The following is a 22,826-nucleotide window of genomic DNA, read 5'->3' as shown; positions in this document are numbered from 1 at the left end:
CCGATTGTAAAAAACGTCAAAATATTTACAAGATGCAAAAGGATTGAAACCTCTAACTCGAAAGCAATTTTTCGCGATACTGCATATTGAACATATGTTCAGAAAATTGCACTGATGAAATAGTTTTAAAAGAATTACAAGCAATCTAAAGTATGCTTTAGATTTCTTGTAATGATTTTTGAAAGAATTCAAGAATAAAGAAACTATTCATACTTTTTCAAGGCTTTCAAGCACATGGAAAATGAACTCTTTTTTTTCAGGAACTTTTCAAGGTTTTTCAAAGGCGAAAAATTTACGAACATATGCGCCGGTAAAAAAAATGGCACATGCGCCACGAGATTACTTCCGATTTCATTTGCAAAAGGATTACAGTCAACGCGCAACCCAAGGGACCGGCTAAAACGTTCCGAGTTATGGGAAGTTTCCACACACAACAGTCTCAAGAGCTTTGGGATCCAATGAAAACTTTGAGATAAAGGAATATTCGAGTTATTGAGATCCGAGATCGGAAAGTTTATTCGTTATTGTAAACGTGAGAATGAAATTCCGAGAAATATCGGTAGCACCCTGCTCTGCGATTCGACGTCATAACTCCTCCCCCAAACCTTTTTTTAATTGATTTTCATGCTGCAGCGGTTGAAGGAGGAGTAATGACGTCAATCTGAAGTGAAATAATACGGGAAAGTCAGGTTAAGGCGCCGCGGGCGCGTGTTTGGGTGTACAGTATCTTTTAACGTAATGGAAAACTTTTAAAATCTGATTTTTGACAGTAGACCCTTGTTTTACGCAGGTTTATTTTACGCGGTATAAGATTTGACACCTTTATTTTATTTTACGCAGATGAGTTTCGGTTTTATGCGGATGCGGCATTGCAAACAGGTAACATTTTCCTCTCTTTCAAAATCCAAACTGCTAAAGATTGCAGATTACAAGTAATAAACTGCATTTTACAGTGCTAATAACCAAACTTGGGCGCCTGGTGGAGACATTTTAAGCGATTGGTCCCAGAGCTCTTTCCAGAAGTAAAGTTATTAAACTCATACAGTTCAGAACTCACTGGAAGAAAAGCTTTTAGGAGTGACAAAGGAGGCTAAAACCAACGAGGATACTGACTTTGGTGACACACAGCCGAAAACGTTTACATTGAAAATTTTGAGTCATTCCTAGACAATAGAAATGATTTTTCTGATTTGTTAGTGAAGGAAGATTCTATCATGGAAATGACACTAGTGATTATGGATGCATTTATGCTCTGCAAAGAATTAAAGAGAAAAATTCTTAATGACTGCCAAAAGACTATCATAGACAACTCTTCTTTATAAACAGAACACAAAATTAGTTTATGTTTTCTTTATGCATGTTGTGCATAAAAATCGATATAAGTACACATTAAACTTATTATACAATTAGTTATCACTAGAAAGAAGTATTTTGTTACCTACGGAACCTAACCCCTATTTTAGCACTACTATTAGGTCTCAATTTAGGTGGTTTCGATTTATGCGGCATTTCTGTGGAACATAACCCCAGCGTAAAAAGAGGGTCTACTGAATAAAATGCAAAAATTTGTACTTATATTTTAAAGACGCAGCATACACTCCTACACTTGTTTGGCAGGGTTTATTTTTATTAACAGGCTCTTTAACAATTTTATGACACAATCTTAAAGTTTATATTTTCTGTGCATTTTTTGTAAATTTCTTTTTGCCAAATCAAAGCTTGCTTCACTGAATTTGTTTTTATCGCAATTGGTGTTGTGGCGAGTAGTTAACGAATGCTGCTAACATTTGATAATTGAAATAAACCAAAAGTCACACTTCCTTAAATTAACATTCAGTAGTGTCTTTAATTCATTGTCTTATAATCAACGTAATGAATCATAATGGTAAGGTTCAAAACAAAATAAAGAAATAATTAAATAAATAAAAGCACTTTTCTTAGGAATAACGTGTTTAGTGTGCAAGTGTCCAAAATGTCCCTTTACTGTTAATTGCATGAAAAATTTACATTACATAAAATATGCGAGTACAAAATGATGCACAAAAATAAACATAATTTTTGTGCTTTGAAAGTCACAGGGAAGGAAAAGGAAATATTAGTAAATGTTTAGTCAATAAAGCAAAACAAAGTTGTCAAATCCAAATGAAAAAAAACCTTCTAAATACTTTTTCAGATACCAGAATAATATTATTAAAATACACTAAAATGTTGTGTAACAAAATGAAATGACTGCACTTAGTACTATTGTCAGCAAAAACATAACAACAATATTTCCTTTTTAAAGTTTTATTAAATTAAAATTAATTAGCACATCTTCAAAATTAATTTGAGGTCGTTCATTGTTGCGTAATAAGAACATTGCTGTTGGATTAGATTCATTTTTCTTACCAAGGCATTTCCTCATAAATATCCAATGATAGGTTGAGGCTCAAAAAAATCTTGAACCTCAAATGCTTGAAGAAATTCAAACAGCACCTTGGAATCTGCTATAGGTTGTGATATTTTCTTGCTCAGGAAAATTGACCTGTAGGAACAGAGAGAAAAAAATCAGGAAAGTTGTGGTGATTTTAACTTTTACTTTTAAGATTGGAAAGTACTCACTTCAATTTTCCTTTCAACACGCATTATGCTGTTTTTATTAAAATCCCGGGGTTTTCAGGCAAGTCTACTTTGCTGCATTGGTAATACAATCTGGATTCCAAGGAGCTGGAAGACAGTTTTGAGCAATTAGAAGTAGAGACGTACCGAGTACTCGGTAACTACTCGGTACTCGGCCAATATGCCGAGTACTCGGTACTCGGCCAAATTTTGATCAGATACTCGGCCAATACCGAGTAGTTGCAAAAAATTGAATATATTAAAATTTACAAAAAAGCTCAAGCATATATAATTTTTTGCAACCATTTACAATTCAAATTTAAATTTTGAGAATAATGAAGTTTGAAATACTTCAATGGAATAAATCTTGGTTCGAATGTCTCGAAAGTTAATAAAACTTTTTTGTTAAAAATTGTGCAAATATGGAATTTTTGCTACAAACTAAAATTAGTTATATGATATATAAAAATACCTTAGCTTTAAAAATAAAAGGAAATAAAACAACATTAGAAGCATAGTGCAGGATCATTGCAGACATGTGTTTTGGCGTTACGAGGAATTTCTTTTTCATTGCACAAAATGTGACCTTGTTGATTTAAAGGCATCCGGCAAAAGTCGAATTTTTTGTCGTATGCCTTTACATTCTTTAGTTCACATGTTATGCACTGAAAAGACGATCCTTGTAACACAGAAAAACGTGTCTGCAGTGTTCCTGCACATTTGTTTTTTTGCTTTTAAAAATTATTAATGTTTAGCGAACTAGACCTATAATAAGATAAATAAATACCTTTGTGCTGAATAGTAAAGTCAGAAATTTGTGCTTCTACTTACGTTGTTTGTTCTGACTTTACTAGACCTATAATGAATAAATTTGTATAATTTGTTTTAATTCCAACTTGATAAGTCATACCTTTTATTTATTCATTTTTAATTTAAAAAATATTATTTTTGCAAAATTTTGTAGTTAAATTTCAGCAGGAATTTAGTTTAAAAACTATTATATGGACAAGGAGGTCTATACTACTATTTTAATAAGTTCAAAATTCATCGGTGTGTGTCGGTGGTCCTTCTTTCAACATAATTGGTACTGGGAAACTCGGCCGAGTAGTGAAAGGCCGAGTTACTCGGTAACTCGGTACTCGGCCGAGTAGTAAAAAGCCGAGTACTCGGTACTCGGCCAAAGTGCTACTCGGTACGTCTCTAATTAGAAGCAATAGTGGAATCTTGTGCAAGAGAAGTTTGTGGGGCTCTTTATTGCAAATGTGATTTCCCATCTAGAAGCTTTTACACACTAGCAGACAAGGGAGAGAAGGTTTCAGTCAGATTCGTGAAAGAGCTGTATATTTTTGCTTACAATGCATATGTGAATATATTTTAGTGTAATTTCATAACAGTTAATTGGAAATAAAAATGGGCTTGGAAAAATAATTAGCATTATCGAAACACCATTGTATACAGTATCGCCGATAGCCATCCAGTTTCAGAATGTTCTGCGAGGTCTCTAGAGAAAAGGTTGGGGTCAAGTTGCACATGCTTGCTGCTATTGAAATGTTTGATTTTGTGTGAGTCGTGATAAAAATAAGTATCTACAAGCACACAATTTAAAACTATGAGCAGGTAAGAAAAATAATATACAGCGAGTAGATAAAATTTTGAAAAAGATAATGCCTTTTGCTTTCAATCATGTATTCATGACAGCAAAATAGCCAAAACGTATCCATTTAGTTATGGTGTGAGTGTACTTAAATTTTACATTGATTAGCCAGCAGCATGTGGTCCAAGAGGCCAGCCTATCACCAAGATGATTTGACAAGTATTTAGCACTTTTCCTGTGCCATGACTCATGAAAATTCCAAGATTTCAGGCCAAAAGATGGGGGATCGAGAAGAAAAGTAGCATAAATAACAAAATAAACCTGCACACAATAGGTAGAGAAAAGAGTACTCAACAAATTTAATCACTGAAAATATAAATCTATAGACCATTTATATTATAAAATTTCAGTCACTTGTATGTTTCAAATTGTTGTTAGAATCTATTTGGTGATAAATTGGATTTCTTAGCAAATTTAACACTTAACAGTAATTTTCTGTCTATTGAATTTTACTTTAAGTTGTTCGAGAAATTCTCGACAAGAATTAGCAGTGAATAATTAGTTTCTTTGTTTGTTAAAGTGAATAAATAAGTTATGTGCAGGAAGTAATTGGTTTGTAAGAATACTGAAAATATTTATAATTTATTAAATGCAATTTTGAGTGTTTTATTTCAAACTTTTAAGAGAAATGATTCATATAAAGACTAGAAAAACATCCAATTCTAATAGGAAATTTTTTTAGAAAAGTGTTTGCCGATGAAAATTAAATAATTTTATGAGCAATGAAAATTACATTTGCTACAATGTATGGGCAGTTTTTTTTTTTTTTTTGCCATTATAATAAGACTTTTGTATACCCCATTGATCAGTTTTGCTTAACTTCAATGGTACATTAACACAAACTGATAGTTATTTAATAACATCTATAACTTTTAAAATCAAACCAAATTATTAAAACAAAGTGTGGTTATTATAAAGTTTTTATTTCAATAAATGACTGTGCAGTAATAACATCACAAATTTGTCAAAACAACTGCAAAATGAAATATTCTTTTTTTTTTAGATTTCTTCAGCATTAAATTGGAATGGAAAAGCAATTTTAAGAATATGTCAAATTGAAAAAACTGAAGCCTAAATTGTAAAGCTTGATTCCTCAAAAATACCATTAAAAATGTAACTGAAGATATAAGTCACAGCAAAATAAAACTTTCAAAATATATTAAAAGAAATGTTTTATTATTTCTTTTCCAACATATCATAAACAATGATCTACCAAAATTTCTTAAGAAAAAATTAAAAGCGTTTTCTTTTCAAGATTTCGGGCTTCCAATTGATTGGATGTGTTTCTTCTGATGCGTTTTCATCTTCTTTAAAAATTTTAACAGTCTTATCTGCTTCGGCCGACAATAAACGACTACCACTCTGATCAAAAGTGCAAGCAAATATACCAGCTTCACTGTCAATAGAGCCAGGCTGCACAGGAGCTTGCAGTCTCTGAAAATTGTAACCAGTTTTCCAATCCCAAAAATACAAAGTACCGTTATCTCCTCCAGAAACTAACACATTATCAGCATTCATGCCGAGGCAGTTAACAATGGCACTATGTCCAGGCAAATTTTGAATGAAATTTCCATCGGGGCATTTCCACTGCTTGATATTATCAGGTGCACCAGATGCAAACATGTGTAACTTTGGATGAATCAATAAGGCTCGAATACTCTTCTTGTGGTGAGTCAGAGTGACACGGGTTTTACCTGCCACCAAATCCCACAATCTGATTGTGCAGTCATGACTACCTGTCATAACTTGAGGTTCAATAGCTTGACACTGGACACTTGCAACAGTGTTTGTATGTCCGGCAAGTGAATGAATATTTGCTTTAGTTCTCATATCCCACACTCTGGCGCAAGAATCACGGCCACCCGTCACAAGAATATCTATGGTTGGATGAAGGGCAATGGCATACACACCACTCAAATGGCCGTGATATTGTCGAATCACTTTATTATATTCCAAATCCCAACATTTCACTTGTTTATCTTCTCCGCAGGAAAACAAATACGGCTGCCTCGAGCTGATAGCGAGTCCTCTGACGGCACTTATATGTCCGGTTAGTGAAAGCTTCAACTTGCCACTAGCTAAATCCCATATTTTTATAATACGATCGTTTGATCCCGTAGCAAACCATTCATTACCGGGTTCGACAGCAACGCATCTCACCCAACCTAAATGTCCGCTGACAACTCGGTATAATTTCCAGGGTGGATGCCATTGGGGCTTTGGAATTGATGGCGTTCTTCTGGCGGTCAAAGCTTGTTGCTGAGTTCCAGCAAGAACCACAGCTTGAGAGGGTGCAGCAGGTGCAGGAATATTATAGATATCTTCCGTCCCCGGTGGGGGTGCATCAGTTTCATATAGTTCTCTTCCTTCGAATTCGCTGAGGGCAGATCTGTGCTCAAATCTATCACCTGCGCTTTCGTCAGTCTTGGAATCACTGAAATGAGATCCGTTGTGATCATCATGGTCTTGTTTATTTTTAACAAGATGCATCACCGGTCCGTATTCGTCTCTCGCTTTCATCATCATTTTAATCTTGTCACTGTCTTCATTCGGTGGAGGTAGGTTCGCTTGATCAACTAGAAACATATCATGCGTCCTTTTCAAAGAACGAAACACAAGAGTGTGCACGGAATGCTTTTGTACTTCCATTATTAATTGTAACAAAATAACAAAATTTTCGCTTTTCAATAAACAACAGAAACACAATTTTCTAAAGTTGCCAATCGCGTAGGGAAAAATCACTATTTTTCTAAATAATATGAAGATATCAACGTATACGAGTCTATTTGTTTACTAAAATGATCGAGATATTTTTTATATTCATTAAAAAGAGTTTTCCATCCCTAAGAACGTGAAACTATTGATTTAAATTCGGTGAAAAAGAAAGTATATATCTTCATTAGTTCGGAATGGCAACAAAACTTTGAAATCAACAAAATAAGGACACAAGCAATGTCTGTATGCGTGTAGCGTATGGTTTTTGTGCAGTAAAGTCATATGCAATAAGTCTTGTTATTTTTACGTTTTTTCGGTATTAAAGGCAGTTAAATACTTGAATTTTTAAGGACTTTGTTATTTAAAAAAAGGAATATCGAACTTTCGTCAATGTATTACGTGACAGTTTGATAGGCTTAAAGAGTTTAAATTACACTTTAAATCTTGATTGTTATCTTTATTTCTTTTCACTGTTTAAAAAGGTTTTGACAGAAAAGTAAGTTTTTTCGTGCACATTTTATGAATATTTTCAGTTTTTGACTGAAAACATTTAGCGTTTTGCATATGTGTGTACATATTTATCTTTATAAAAGTTGCTTGTAATCGTTTAAATTGACATGATACTAATGCGGAGCTCTCATTCAATTCATATGCAATAAGTTACTGGTAGAAAATAAAAACTTTTCCGTTTCATTTTATTTTGGATTGTGAATTATTCCAATCAATTGTCTTAGTCATTAATTTCCTTGTCATTGAGTTCATTAATAATTAGGTAATGGCGTAAGGTACTACGTTTTGCTGACGATTGAAGTTGAAATGTATTTTTGACATTTTAATGCCCTATATTGTCACAGAACTCCACTTCTGTCTTGATTTTTAACTTTTTGCCACTAAAACTAAAAAATATTTTATAAAGTAACCCTACACAGCTTTGTGTTTATACTCTTCCTAAATTTACGTCCGAATACCTTCACCAAAGAGCAGAATTATGTTCATGTTCTGCAAAAAACCTTATGAAAGTTCCGAATATTCTGTAGGCATTTTTCTGAAGAGCTTGAGCGTAGCATAATTTTTAATGCTGTGACAACTCACCTATCTGGCATTCAGGAAATAAGAAAGCTCAACTAACTAGATTTGAAAAAAAAAAAAAAAAAAAAAATCGTTTCTAATCCCTCAAAAGAAATTAAAAGCCAAAATTTCCAGCCATTAAAATGTTTCCGGAAATCTTCAAAATTTAAACTCATTATGGAGTAGATATCGTGTTCTTCATAAAGTTCATGCAGTATAACAAATATAACATATTTAAAGTGTTTGCAGGGTATTTTGTGCAGCAAATGAACATTTACTAAAAGGGAACTGCCCAGAGCTGCTTTTGGTGCTGGATATTTGATTTTTCTGAGCTTTATTTGACCGCCCTTATCCATCTTCTTTCAAGATTTTTTGTTGAGTTTCAAGGGTTAAAAAAAAAGAGGAATGGGTAAATTTAGGCCCCAGAAGCTGCTAACTGGGGCACCTGGCCTCACCTTCTACTGAGAAGTTGTTAAATATTTTGCATTTATTATATTACATGTTTAATGAAAGATAATTTCTCCTGATGCTTCCTCTGTATTTGAAATTAAAGACATAAATAATACATTAATCAAAAACAAACACTTTAATCACATTAGTTTTTTAAAGCATAGCATTGCAGTTAGAGATGCCCGAATATTCTGTTGGTGTTTTTAGCAGTTGTTTTAGAAGTGTACCACTTCTGACTTAGCTCAGGACCCTGTCCAAGAGAAAATTTTCACAGGTTAAACCACTCCCATGGGGGCAAAAAAAAAACACCAAATGAAAAAATGTATAATTGATTTTATTAATTTTAATGTAAAAGTTTTTGTGCAGCACTTCTTTAAAAAAACAAAAGATAACTTTTTCTCTTAAGTTTTTTTGCATTTTATGCCTGTTGGAGCTTAACTAACTGGAATAATATTTTGGAAAAACTGGTTTAAAAATAGCTCAATGTTTTGTCATTACAAAGCCTTAATTGGGTTAATATTGCTTTCGGAGGTTATGATGGATTTGGCATATGTTGCAGCTACAAAGATGCATAATTTGCATCTGCACTTTCTTGTTTAGTTTCAGTTGTGGCGCTAGGAAATGCCCGACGGGGGGACAAGCTTGCCCGACAGAGTGGCATAGATATATTTTTAAAATTTACAACTTCCCCCTCCCCCTATCTTTCAGTTTTATGATACATTTAAAATAATTCTTATCTCTAACAAAACAAATAAAGAGTTAGAAATTGTAGCCTTTATTCCTATAAAAGTAAAAATATTTATTAAAACTAGATCAAAAGATAAAAATGCGCCTACTTAAGTTTTAAACAATGGTAGAGAGATACAAAATGAAAATATGAAATTATAAATGAAATTAAAAATGTGAAAATGGGCTTTTGCACATAGGCGGATTTAGGACTGAATTCCTGGGGGGGGGGGGGGGGGGGGGGGCAGGATTTTTTTTTTAGCAACATTTTTAATTGCCCCCCCCCCCCTCCTATGTTTTTGTCTGTTTTCTGTGATGCGTAAGGCCATTCTTTACTTCTTTATGTGTCATTTTCATTACTGTGTGTAATCATGCTGTCCTTTTTAAATTGACCTTAAAAGAGAGGGAACTGGTATTAAGAGAGTAACACAGTGCTCCCTTTTAAGTGGGATATAGAATATCTCCAGTTTTAGGGGGCCCGGGGGTTACTCCCCCGGAGGGAATTATCTAAAATGGATATAAAATTCTGCATTTTGAAGTCTTATAAGGGTTAATTGGAAATAATAGGCAAATTTTTTTTTTAAGTTTTACGCTTTAAAAGTGCTTTGTGATGCAAGTTAATACTTTAAAAGAAATGGTGCTCAGATTTAGAGAATAGGTATCAAGAGAGTACATACTACAAATTTGAACAATTCTTAATTTATACACTTGATAAAGAATTAAAATTGAAGCACACTTTGCTTAGGAGTTTCAAAGACTTGTCTAATTATTTTCAAGGTTTGGTTGGTTAGATTGGTTTTTTGGTTCAAGAGCCCTTGTAGGTTATACTACGCCAATTCTTTTCTGGGATTTTAGAACCTATCAATAATTTGCACTTGAGTAGTAGATTATGCACTTGTACAGTATTGTTCAAACTTTGTAAGAAACAGCTGTTTTAAGTTTAAAAGAAAAAATAAACTTTAATTTCCTATTCAAAAAAGAAAAAGTCATGATTTTTTTTTTTTTGTTATTAAGATTTTGGAAGATAAGTTGTTACTTTATAAACTCCTCCCAAAACTGGGGGCATTGTCCCCTCCCCCCCCCTATAAATCCACCCATTCTCTTCTGAACTATTCAAAAACAAAAAAATAATGATTTTTTTTAAAAAATTTTTTGGAAGATGTGTTGTTACTATATAAAGTCCTTCCAAAACTGGGGGGGGGCATTGCCCCCCTCTGACCCCCTATAAATCCGCCCTTGCTTTTGCAATAAATGCAGGGACTTTCTGAGGTCATGAAACTGAAGAGGACTGTGGGTGGAGGTGGGTATGAAATTGATAACCGCTCTTTTTTTTTCCAAATGCATGCATTAGACAAATCCAGCTTCTGGTTAAGAAGACGTACTGCTTTTCAAACCTAGTAGAAGGATCGGATGGGGGCTTTACCTTTAAATTTTTCGAAATTGTTGTTGTTGTGGTGGTGTTAGGGTTAGGGGGGCAACATTCAAGGGCACTTCTCTGGAAATTTTTCAAAGTTGAAGTCCTAAATATTTGACTGTTGGTCATCTTCTTTAACCTTATTAAGAATAGGGAAGGGTTTCAGGGACACCTAATTCGAGTAATTTTTCGAAATTGAAGTTCCAAGAACGTAATTTTACTCAATTTTCAATGGTGTAAGTGGGTTTGGAGAGTCTCTCCCGGATTTTTTTTCAAAATTTAGGACCTAAACCTAGAGTTTAGATAATCTTAAATGATATTTAAGGGAAGGATGCTCTTGGAAGTACTTTGAAATTTAAGTATAAACGAGCTGATGTGTGCATGCATCACATGATTTTCTTTTACACCAATTTAATGTTATTTCCCCATTATTGGCAATTTTAATGTGATTCAATAGTTAACTCTCTAAATATACACCAACAGTGGCCAAATTGAAACCAGATTTAAAAGAAAAAAAAATCGCAAAATTTTTCGCCAAGTTGGCAACTAAAAAAAGACTGCCGATATATCGCCAAGTGTCCGCCAAATTATAACACCACTTGAGTTTGCATCAAAATTAACAATGATTTCCCCCAAAAAAGGTGCAAAAGATCCCTTTAGAAACACCCAAATGCAACCAAAAGGGGAGGTGCACAACTAGATCCCACTAGGAATCTAGGTACCAAATTTCAGCTTTCTAGGACATACTGTTCTTGAGTTATGCGACATACATACTTCACGAGAAAACTCATTGTAATTAACTCGAGGGATTGTCAAAATGGATATTTTGGAGGTCCATACGTTCTTAGCACTTATCCATGTGTGGTCAGGTTGGAAAAAAAACTCAACATTCATTCTGGGGTGAGCAAAATGGAAATTCAGGCCGATTTTTGGGTGAAAATTTTTTTGCGAATACAATACCTCCTTTTTTGTAAAAGAAAGTAAAAAGGCGACAGTGATTGAAAACGTTTTGGAAGTCAAGTCCAAGAAACTGAATTTTAGACGGTCTCGGGTAACGCTCAGAAGTGTTGAAGCTGAATTCTCATAACTCCCCTGGCAATTTTTTGAAAGTTCCAAAAATGCAATTTTAAACGATCATTGATGTTGTTAGAGAGGAGAATAGGGAGTTGTCCAATTCATGTGGGGGGGGGGGGGGTCAAGCCCCCTCCCTTAGAAATGAAAACTTCTTTGCTTTTAGTACTTTTTCTTTGCAAAAATGTAAAAACATTTATTTTCCAGCCCTTAATGAATAAGTTATTAAAAATGTCAAATCATAACATCTCTGATCTGTAATGAAATCTGTTTCCATTGGGAAAATATCCTGCAAAGCCATGGGGAAAATATCTGAGCCCCCCCCTGAAATTTTGCATATGGGTGCCCATGACATCATTGTAAAGTATTTTTGGCCTTCCCCCTATGATTATTTATTATATAATTTAACAATGTAACACAACTGCCTTTTCCTTTTAAAATATCATTCATTTATTTCAGCTTTTAGTTAGAAGAAGCAAGGACGATGTGGCATAAAGTTGTGCAGTATAAAACATAAATTAGCCCCGGTCTCATTTTGGTAGAACTCATGAGCAGAACAGCCTCTGTAAATAGGAATCATCCTAAGTCATACGACTACCTTCTAAAGTTTTTGCTTGTTGGAGATAGTGATGTGGGAAAGCAAGAGATACTTAGTGGACTTGAAGATGGCTCTCAGGAGTCGCCATTTTGTGGCTCTTCTGGTTAGTGCCTTTCTGAAATAGATTTTTTTTTAAATTATTTATTTAAGCTATGTATGACAATTTGTATGAATTTGTGTAACCACCTTTTTTCTTTTCAATGTTTCTGTAATATGTATCAATATGATCTTGAAATTCTTTCTTTGTATGCACTTTTCAAAAAAGGAATAGAAAATTATGTTGTAGATAATTTACATGCTAACTGACTCACTTAAAAACTATTTCACAATGATGATTTCAGACTTAGGAGACTTTAAAATGTAAAATGTCTATGTCCCTTTTCACTAAGGTTTAAAAAAAAAAAAAAGTTTATCTGTAATTATTTGAAGATTGATAAATCTTATAATAATAACAGTAGAAGACCATTATAACACCGAACTATATAACGCAATTCTCTATAAACAGCACAACTTTTCAGAAGTAAACAGTAGGTTTTGAAGCTTAAATAAACACACCAAATGGTTTTTAAACATTAGGTTTAGCATTACTTTTGTCAAGTCCTAGTTCTTTTAATACTCTCTGTAAATATATCACCAAATTTTTTCAGTTCTACAGCAATGCACAAGGAAATCGTCTTCATGATTTGAGTTGGGAAAGAAATTTAATCTATTTATGAAGAAACTCTGACTTAACATTTTTATAAAAACTTCTAAAAAAGGATCAAACACTGATTGAGTTACACTCCTGACATCACCAACAACGAAACTTGCACCATAGCATGATAATTTGATAATATTTGACATGCAGAGAAATGCTTTATTTTGACCATTCTGAACTGGATACGGTAACTTAACTGTTTTACTGGTGAGAGTTATTTTAGGAAAATGAAAAAACCAAAAAGTGGTCAATAATGAACGCTATCTACTGGAGTTCAGGATTAATCCATTGAAGTTAGGGTTAAATTTCAACTATCAATATATCACCGAACAGGCAATTTCTTCGTTCAACTGTAGAAGCAATTTTCATCAGTCATACTTTGACGGGCGATTTTCAAGTACAATCAAACCTTGATATCTCGAAACCCTTGATGTCTCAAAAAAAAATAATTCCCAAGCATTAAAACCCCTACGTATTTCCTATAGTTATCTCGAAATTTATTTTTTTAAACCCTTGATATGTCGAAATTTTTGCACAGAAGCAAGTTTTAATTTTCGTAATGCTTTGGCAATTTTTGTAGTAAAACCAGTTCCAGGGACAATTGCTTAACGTTTTTCATCCCTTTTTTAGGAAATTTTGTGAATAGGGGATCAGGGCAAGATAATAGGGGAGTGTTGGTATGAGGTGGATGTGCTGTGTTTTTCCCAGAGTTTAAAATCTTTGTTCATTTTTCTCGAACATGCTGTCCACTTTGAGGAAAGGGGGTTGATTTTTCGTCTGTCAGTTTTCAAGCTAAAACGGAAAATGAGTTCCTCATTTTCATCATTCTGCTTTTTTAACTCCTGCAAAATGGCTGCTGAGAACTTTTTGAATGTGAGGTTACTGGTTGAAGATAAAATTAGAATTTTTAAATTTTTAGGTGAAAAAAACCAAGTTGAAATTGTTGTTCATTTCAAAATCTCATCCTGTGCACTTTCAACCATTATAAAATTTCAAATCTAGTAAAATATTGCAGACTACTTTATTAATTGTAATTCAAAGTGGCCCCATAGTACATATATAAATGCATATAGCATACGTGTGTGTAATTGTGAGTTACTAGTGTAATTCTTTTAAAACCTTGATAACTTGAAAACTCGAATTTTTTTCGCGTCCCGAGAGATTTGATATATCGAGGTTGTACTGTACTGATATAATTCCTTAACAGTGCAATAATTTTCCTATGTCCTAAGAATATACTAAGACTTAAGAGAGGGGTTCTACTAATGGGTCGCGACCTCAAATGGAGTTGTGAAGCATTTTCTATGATTTATATTCACAACAAATGTAAGATAAATTGGAAAATCAGTTGAATGCAAGAACTTTGAATATTTTTGAAATAAATGTTAATAATCATAGGGAGCTATTTTTATTTTAAAAATTTTTTACAATAATTGTGTGACACTCATTTTTTATGCATAAATAAAACGCCCTAAGCACCTATAGTTATCATGTAAAATATGCACAATATATGTATTGTACATACGTATGGGGGGGAGATAAATTTACGGGGAAGAAGGTTGTTTAATTGGTCAAAAAGGGGTTGTGATAAGCAAAAGGTTGGGAACCACTAACATAAGAGAATAAAATTCTTATTAAAACGCTGCATTAAATTCAACTAATAGAAGACCGTTATAACGCACACCTTGGGACCACAGCTTTTGCGTTATACAAGATTTTGCATTATATAGATCATTTCACAAATTTTGGAACTAACATTCAAAATATGTCTAAATATTAGCACTTCAGAATGAGTTTTATCTGCAATGAATATTGAAGCACCAATACTACAATTAGTTATTCCCAAATAAATATATTTCACAATCAAAAGAAAGTGCATTGTCCTGCACTTCTTCTAGCTTCATGGTTTGCATAACAGCTGCATTTTCAAGAGCCATCTGGTATTTTCTATTTATTATGATTACTAATTCTAAATTTAAAAGATTTGAATTAAGATGGAAAGATGAAAAACTTTCAAAATTTAATTTGCCTAACAATTTTTATTTTTTCAAAGCAAAACAGAGGGATTTTTTAACCACAATATTTGTTGGCATTTTTAAATCTACAGTTAATTTTAAAATACTCAACAATGCAGTATTCGTTATTTCATTTTGCTTTTAAGTAGTCAAGAAAGTATTTATCAAATTGAACTAAAACATTAAAAAAATTTAAGAGGGGCACTCTTGCTCTTAGTGGGAAGGGGGCATCCATGACTAAAGGAATCAATTTGATGACTCCTGAAACATAATATTAAGCTTTTGCAAAACTCTGGGAATTTTATTTGCATATGAGTAGCATTCTTGCTATCCAAAGTGCATGCCCAAATTGTATCATTTGTAAAAGACGGTCTAAAAAGCCCTAAATTGTAGTATTTAAAAAAGATCCACTTTTGAAAGAAGACTAATTTAATTAAGTAATAGATTGATATAATTCAGTCTTTTTTTCACTAATTCATATTATACTCCCGTAATAAAAAAGATGATAATTTTTTCAGGTGTTGCTTATAAAACAACCACAATTCTCCTGGATGGAAAACGTATAAAGCTTCAGTTATGGTAAGACTTTTTGCATCTCTTTCAAGTCTATTACATTTAAAACACATCTTTAATACTTTTAAGTTTTTGAAATAGCAAAAAAAAATATATATATATATATTTGACAAATACAAAAAAGAAAAAATGCAAAGCAAAAACACATAGAGTAGACATCAAAAGAAACCCTGCTTGTACAAACAGTAAAAGCAACCTAAGGTGTTACAGAGAGGGTCACGCTGTGGCGGTGAAATTACACCAAGACCATAGCAATTCTCTCGCTGCCTATCTCATAAAAGGAAACATTATTGCCTTGTTGCTAAACACGCTACTCAAAAGCGCAATCTCTTACCCTGAAAACACATCATGCTAATTAATGCATACATTAGTACACAACAACGATGAGTATATGAGGCGCAAGAAGTTTTCTATTCCCCATTTTGATACTTAAGGTGAATATGTTGTATTATAATTTGTGCAATATGTCTCTTTGAAAGTTCTCCCAGTATTAATTAAATAATTAATTTATTTTTTGAACTGATGAAGTCCCAAGAACTCAATCTTGAATTTCCTTTGGATACTTCAGAAAAAATCTCCGGATTTTTTTTCTTCTAAATTGGAGTTTTAAAAACACAGTTTTACACTATCTAGGGGAATTCTCTTCCTGAATTTTTTCCCTCAAACTGAAGTTTTTATAATGCAAATTTAGGTCATCTTTGAATTTAAAAGAAGGAGGGAGGCGCTCGGGGATTTTCTCCCGGAAAATTTTCAAAAATGAAGTTTTAAAGCTGAAATTTTTAGCAATATTTGGTGACGCCTATGTTTTGGTAATTTAACCTAGAATGTTTTGAAATTGAAATTTTAATGTTGAGGCAATCTTTGATGATGAAAAAAGTGCGGGGCCGTCGCATCCCCCCGCCCCCTTTAATTGCCGCCACTGCTTTTAAGTAATGTTTGTATATTGCAGACAACTATTTTGGTTAACTTTTTAGTTCCAAAAAGTAACAGTTTGACCATAATTACTTGATTCTCTCCCCCTCCCCCTCTTTTTCCTTTAACCATTGGTGTATTAAAAAAAAAATGGAGAATGTATTTGTTTCCGATATCATATTCAATGCTTTTTTAAGGATTCCATATTTTAGAATTACTGGTTTTACTATTACTTAAATTTGTAAAACTAAGAATCATTTGTTAGGACAATTTTATTGTTAATGTAATTTTTAGTCAGGTTTTGGACAAAAATTTTGATTTTTGACAATAATTTCAAAAAGGGGGTTTTGGTAAAAAATGCAGCTAAAACTGGATAATACTACCACCTGTCAAACTTGCCCATTACTTCTACAATTGCGTTAAAGCCACCAATGCGTAAAATCCCTTTTGTTATACCACGGATGCAATGGTATTTTAATATTTGTTAAAATGTCCAAACTGAATTTTTCTTTCCAATATAACATCCAAAATTAAGTTTGAACTTACTTGTAATTCTTTCGACCATCTATTTGAAGAAAATGTATATTAATTTTATGTTTCCAAGAGTAAAATATTTCCATTGAAAGGTGTTCTTTGATGATGAAAGGGTCAAAAACAAGTTGGAAACTATATACTACGCACAAATAATAGACATAGTGATTTTTTTTTAGAAACAGTCAAAACCAAAAGCTTCTAGATTATCTAAGTAAGAAGAAAAGCAAAACTAAACATGATCTCTAAATTTAAAATAACGGATTATTGTCATAATTTTCCCTCTGTTTTGTTGTGAAATATATTATTTTTAAGCAATATTTAATTTATGTGTAGCATTTATTATTTTGTATCTGCATATTTTTTTTATATTATATTAGTTTCTTAATTCTCTTTTAAATTGATGCACAACTTGTAAAAATTATTCAAGTGTTATAACTATGATTAAAAAAAATGCAATATCTTGAACATTTGCATTATAACGTGCAATTTTGTTTGAATGACTAGTCATTTTAACCAACACATACTGTCTTTAGTAGTTCAACCTATAATTTCTCCGCATGATCCTATTTTTTAATTAATTTTTACTATTTATAATTCAATAAAAAGATAGTTATTGTTTTATCTGCAAATATTTTTCTAGTAGTTGGACAGGGGCGCAACCAGAAAATATTTTTAAGGGGGGGGGGGGCACAATTTTTTTCCACAACACTCTATCGGCGTTCTCTCTCTCTCTTTACATCAATATATATTTATTATTATTATTTACATTATTTAGTAAAATTCCTTAAAATTGTATAAGTTTTGCAATTTATTCAAAAACTGTTGCAAAAACATTAATTGTCCTTATGCCAGAATTGAAATTATGTTAAGAATACATATTATGTTAAGAATACATACTGCCATACTGTTGTTTCAAGTACAATAAAGTACTTGAAACAACAGTATGGCAGTAAGATGTTCAAATTAATAAATGGAAATCAATACTTGTTATTACTTCGTTTACTATATTAATGAAATAAATCAAAATGCACATGAATTGTTATCGCCAAAAGCTCTAAACTATCCATATTTTTAAGATCATTCAAGGAAAGAAAAAAAAATTAACATGTTAAAATGGCATGAAATCACTTAAAAATACAACAAAATAATCAATAAAATCACTTACACTTGATGAGTCTTAATATCCACATTGCATATGTAAAGTTATAAAATTGTCTTATTGTCTACAATACAAAGTTTAACCGTTGTTGTTTCTCAGTTCTTCAATAACTTCATCTGGTTGTACAACTATATCTTTGTTGATACAAAGCTGTGCTAATCCATTTAAGCGTTCTTGCATCATTGTGCTTCTTAAATAGGACTTGAGACGGCGCAATGTTTAAATCGATCGCTCCGAAGAAAGGCAGTGTTATGAACGATGAGTTCCTATCTACAGAAAAAATAAATGCCAAAAAGGAGAGAGGGGGAAGTTTTAAATGACCTCTCGTCGTCCCTGCTTGCTTTGGAACAACTTTGTTTTCTCAAAGCGCGTTCATCTTCGTTCGAATAGGAAAAAAAAAAAAGAGTATCTATGAAAATTGTTCAAATTAGCATTCTGGGGGGAGGGGCACGGGCCCTGTGGACCCCCCTCTGGTTGCGCCCCTGTAGTTGGACACAAAAATAACTGCTTTCTAACATTTTTTTTCTTTTTTTGGCAAAAGTATTTCCTCATCTTTATTATCTCAGTTTTTCATCTTAATTCTTTTCATAGGGAATCATCTGGTCAAGGTAGATTCTCCACAATTATTAGATCATATTCCAGGGGAGCACAGGTAGGCTTTTTTTTTCCTGTGCTTATTTAATATATTCTGATGAACATATTTTTTATGCTTATGTTATGTGTTTTAACTCGATTAAAAATTTTTAGGGTATAATTCTTGTGTATGATATTACAAACAAGTGGTCATTTGATGGCATTGATAGATGGTTACAAGAAGTTGAAGAGGTAATAGCATAATGTCTTATATTTTTGTAATCAAAACGCTTTTATTTCGGAAATTATTTGAGATTATGTTTAATTGATAGTTTCAGGCATATTAGGTTTCAGTTGAATGTAATTTTTCTACTAATTGAATATTAATTTTCAATTTGAAAATGTTTGATCCATCGTTGCTTTGTATCAAGTTTCCAAGGTATTCGAACGTTGGAAGTCGTCATTCTTTACGACTTTTCAATAAGTAGAAGTAGAACCTTGATTAACTATAGCCATTGGGACCAAAACTCCTTTGGTAAATGGAAAATTCCAGATTAAAAGTTCTGTAAACTGGGAGTTTGGAGGATTGTGGATTTCTGCAAATTAAAAATAAATTTGTTCAGTAAATGTCACACAAGTTAGAAAATGCAGTGTAAATTTAATAAAATTTTCTGTAGTCAAGTTCAATTTTATTGTTTTGTTAACAATAGCCAACTGTATGTTTTGTTCTTTAACTTTTAAAACAGTTTTTAGTAAAAAATAAGTACTTACCAAAACAATAGTTTGCTTTCACACTAGATCGTTTCAAATTTAATTTCAAAAAAAAAAAAAAATGAACGATCTCAAAGTTTACTGGTGGGTTTGAGAAAAAAGAAAATAGAAATGCATATATAATTTTTTTCTGCTGCAGAAATGGTCTCCTCTGCGGACTTGAAGATGTTGTTTACTTAGAAGAAAAAATGAATGAAAACTCAGTATACCGACTTTGGTTAAAGGAGGTTTTGATTAAAAAAGTTTCAGATAATTAAGGCTCCACTGTATTTAATGCATCATTGCGTGATATTAGGTTTCCTAGGCATTGAAATATGGAATTTTCTACATTACTCAAGAGTAAAAGTTTTTTATCTTCTTAAATCTCACACAGCAAATCATGTTTTTATTTACAAAAGAAAAACCCTCATAAATCTAAAAGCTGACTTTTTTTAATTTTTATGTGTACAACCATTCACCCTTTGTTAAAAAATAAATTTTTTTTATTTTTTGTTTTCAGCATGCTCCAGGTATTCCAAAGATTTTAATTGGCAATAGGTTACACTTAGCATTCAAAAGACAAGTCAGTGAAGGTACTGCTGAATCTTATGCAAGAAAAAATAGTATGGTCTTCTTTGAAGTCAGTCCCCTTTGCAACTATAACATTACGGAATCATTCGTTGAACTCTCACGGATGGCACTGTTAAGGAATGGCATGGAAAGACTATGGAGGAGCAACAGAGGTAAAACTTTTCGTTATTGATATAATGTTGATGGGTAGAGATGAGGCTACAGTAATGCCTCGTTATATCGCGCTTGTCTATGTGCAATAGTTCATTTTCATATTAGGATGATTTTCTTAATGAGAAAAAAAAAATAGCTTACAAATTGTTAAAAAATTTTCAAATATTTGATATTTTATTGTTGGATATGAATCAAAAGTTTCAGCTTAAATTGCAACAAATTATGTTAGTTTCAATGCAAACTGAAGTAACGCTGTCAATTCGTGATCACTTTGAAATGTATTCACTAATTTTTTGTTGCCCAGTTAGTACATGGTTACATGCACCCATTTCTTTTTGTTATTAAAATAAAGATTATTTTATAGGTGTAAAAGGAATTTATGTGACAAACTGATCAGATATTTAAATGGATAACTTTGAGTAGTTTAGCATAAGTTGCAATGATTGTAACTTTAATTAATGCAAAAACAGGGTTCCCATGGTCTTTGAATTTTGATTTTTTTAACTAGGGGCCCTGGAAAAGTTCTTGATTTTCTGAGTCCTTGAAAAATCTCAAAATAACTTGATTTTTCTGATAGGTCCTTAAAAATATGTAAAAAACTAATCCTTTTCCACACTTGTCAACTTCTATGTTTAATGCACAAAATGTTAGCAGTTTTTTGCTTGTTAGTTCCCCCTCCCCCCTTTTTTTTAAATTTCGAGATCTGATTGCATCTGCCTCTGAAAAACTGACCCAATTTTCGTTTCTATGTGATTCTACTTATTGGACATCATTATTTTTGTGTTTACTATCATTTAAACATCTTTTTATGAGCCACATTCTGCAGTAGAGGACTTGCACTTATCATTTTACCACACCACAAGAAAATTTCATGTGTTTAACCTAAAATTAGTGATTATAGAAAGAAAAATTAGTCAAAAAAAAGTTTAAGATGACTACAAACGAGAGAGAATATAGACATACAAATGCCTTGATAGCAAAATTATGCAAAAGCCATTAAATGTTGAGAGTTATATATATATTTTTTATGTCTTTCTTAAAAATTTTACAATTCATCAGTTAATAATACAATAAATACATATTTTACCCCAACCAACTTCTACACTCGTACTTAGACATCATTCTCTTTTTTGTAGAATCTTAATTTAAGCTAACTTTTAATCCTATGAAATCGTTGTGTTCTTGTAAAGTTATTGACGGCCATTTCCAAAAGTTGGCAAGTCTCTTTACTCCACTTTTACAAAATAGTGATAAAATTAGGAACTCTTAGTTTCCAATTGCAGGCAAAAACAAGCAATAAGGTAGCTAAAAATATCATGTTTCGAAATATGAAAACTAAATGTAGATGATTTCAAGCATATTAATCGAAAAATATAAATGTTTGACAATGAAGAATTACAGGAAATTTTTGTAAAAAAAACACCATTTACCTATTTCCCTATTTCTAAAGTAAGAACAATTATATTTTAAAAACTGTTCACTAATAACGATACCATAAAGATTTATTTTGAATGTTCCAAATTATTTTGATCTTGTTCGCATTAAGAATGTCGATTAATTCCCCCTTAGTGCTATCTCTCCAAGAGCTTTGTTGCCGTGCCATTGTGGCCAGGACGACAGTCTACAGTATTGAGCAGCTTCCTCTCCCCCACTCTCTCAAGTCTTGCCTGAAATCATACTCAATGACGACATACAAATCGCGCCCTCATATTCCGGCCACAAGGGACAAGTCATTAAAGAAAACAAAGCAGCTTCATCATCCTTGTGACTCATTAACATCACAGTGCAGGAAAAGTTGCTCCATATCCTAGCCAAGTATCAAATTGCTCATTTTAAAATGTGTAACCATTTTGCCAACTTTTTTCTAGACTGTTTATCGAAGCATATCTCCTTTCCAACAAATTGAATAACATGTGATTTGTAATTTAGTCGGCAGTTCTGCAACTTTTTTATATCTGCAGTCGAAACTATCAATGTTTGTATTATAAGGAAGTAGGATATTGCCATGATGTCTGTGTGTGATCAAATTGTATAAATGCTACCATGTATGTTGTAAAATTTGTGATGTCAAATTGTATAGTAAGGATATTTTAAATTAAAATATATAAAGTGTTTCTTTTATTGTTATTCTTGTTCATTTTCTTTGCTGTCATAAAGAAAATATGTAACTTGAGAATTCTTCAATTGAAAATATTTTCAGTTTCTTACTGTCTCAAAGTTGATTTTAAGTCTTTTTGTTTTATCCGGGCAGATTGCAAATAGAATGACAATGCTTAGAAATCTACCCATTCATTGATTTGGAAATATTTTGAGAATAGGTACTTAGGTTTTAAATGTGCTACCTTTTTAGAAATATTTTTGATAATTGATAAATTAGGTAAGAGCTCAAACCAACAAGACTTAAGAATGACGTCAGCAATTATCTTATATGAATCATTATCTAATATCTATCTCTAATATTGTGCTATAATATTTCATAGACTGTTTCACTGCTGAGATATTTGTAATGTTTCTTGTGCTTAGCTTTCGCTCTTCCAGAATAGTCGTAGCAAGTGATGCATTGTAACCACTGTTT

At 32.3% G+C, this 22,826-nt stretch overlaps 3 protein-coding genes across 3 annotated transcripts in view; 2 read left to right on the top strand and 1 right to left on the bottom strand.

The window, feature by feature from the left end:
- Nucleotides 1-5,382, top strand: part of LOC129221309 (meiosis-specific with OB domain-containing protein-like) — a 39,201-nt gene extending 33,819 nt beyond the window's left edge. The window contains exon 12 of the mRNA XM_054855770.1: nucleotides 5,256-5,382. Within this exon, the coding sequence (XP_054711745.1) occupies nucleotides 5,256-5,327 (72 nt within the window). The 3' untranslated portion in view covers nucleotides 5,328-5,382. The remainder of the gene's footprint in view (nucleotides 1-5,255) is intronic.
- Nucleotides 5,198-7,090, bottom strand: LOC129221307 (pleiotropic regulator 1-like). The gene has a single exon (XM_054855767.1). The coding sequence runs from the start codon at nucleotides 6,899-6,901 to the stop codon at nucleotides 5,486-5,488; it is 1,416 nt and encodes a 471-aa protein (XP_054711742.1). The 5' UTR covers nucleotides 6,902-7,090; the 3' UTR covers nucleotides 5,198-5,485.
- Nucleotides 7,091-7,192: 102 nt separating this feature from the next.
- LOC129221310 (ras-related protein Rab-40C-like) lies at nucleotides 7,193-22,356 on the top strand. Its single transcript, XM_054855771.1, has 7 exons — nucleotides 7,193-7,463; nucleotides 12,156-12,397; nucleotides 15,525-15,585; nucleotides 18,776-18,836; nucleotides 18,932-19,009; nucleotides 20,028-20,250; nucleotides 21,821-22,356. The coding sequence occupies exons 2-7, from the start codon at nucleotides 12,244-12,246 to the stop codon at nucleotides 22,060-22,062; spliced, it is 819 nt and encodes a 272-aa protein (XP_054711746.1). The 5' UTR covers nucleotides 7,193-7,463; nucleotides 12,156-12,243; the 3' UTR covers nucleotides 22,063-22,356.
- The last annotated feature ends 470 nt before the right edge of the window (nucleotides 22,357-22,826 follow it).

This window comes from Uloborus diversus, chromosome 4 (assembly GCF_026930045.1).
Source record: "Uloborus diversus isolate 005 chromosome 4, Udiv.v.3.1, whole genome shotgun sequence".
Classification (NCBI taxonomy): Eukaryota; Metazoa; Arthropoda; class Arachnida; order Araneae; family Uloboridae; genus Uloborus; species Uloborus diversus.
The sequence above is the reverse complement of the archived record's forward strand: the minus strand, read 5'-3'. Positions and strand labels throughout refer to the sequence as shown.

Excerpts from the sequence above, each read along its gene's own strand:
- LOC129221307 (XM_054855767.1), bottom strand. The coding sequence starts at position 6,901 with ATGGAAGTACAAAAGCATTCCGTGCACACTCTTGTGTTTCGTTCTTTG.
- LOC129221310 (XM_054855771.1), top strand. The coding sequence starts at position 12,244 with ATGAGCAGAACAGCCTCTGTAAATAGGAATCATCCTAAGTCATACGAC. Across the intron at positions 12,398-15,524 it reads GCCATTTTGTGGCTCTTCTG|GTGTTGCTTATAAAACAACC; the intron begins GTTAGTGCCTTT and ends TAATTTTTTCAG. Across the intron at positions 19,010-20,027 it reads GGTTACAAGAAGTTGAAGAG|CATGCTCCAGGTATTCCAAA; the intron begins GTAATAGCATAA and ends TTTTGTTTTCAG.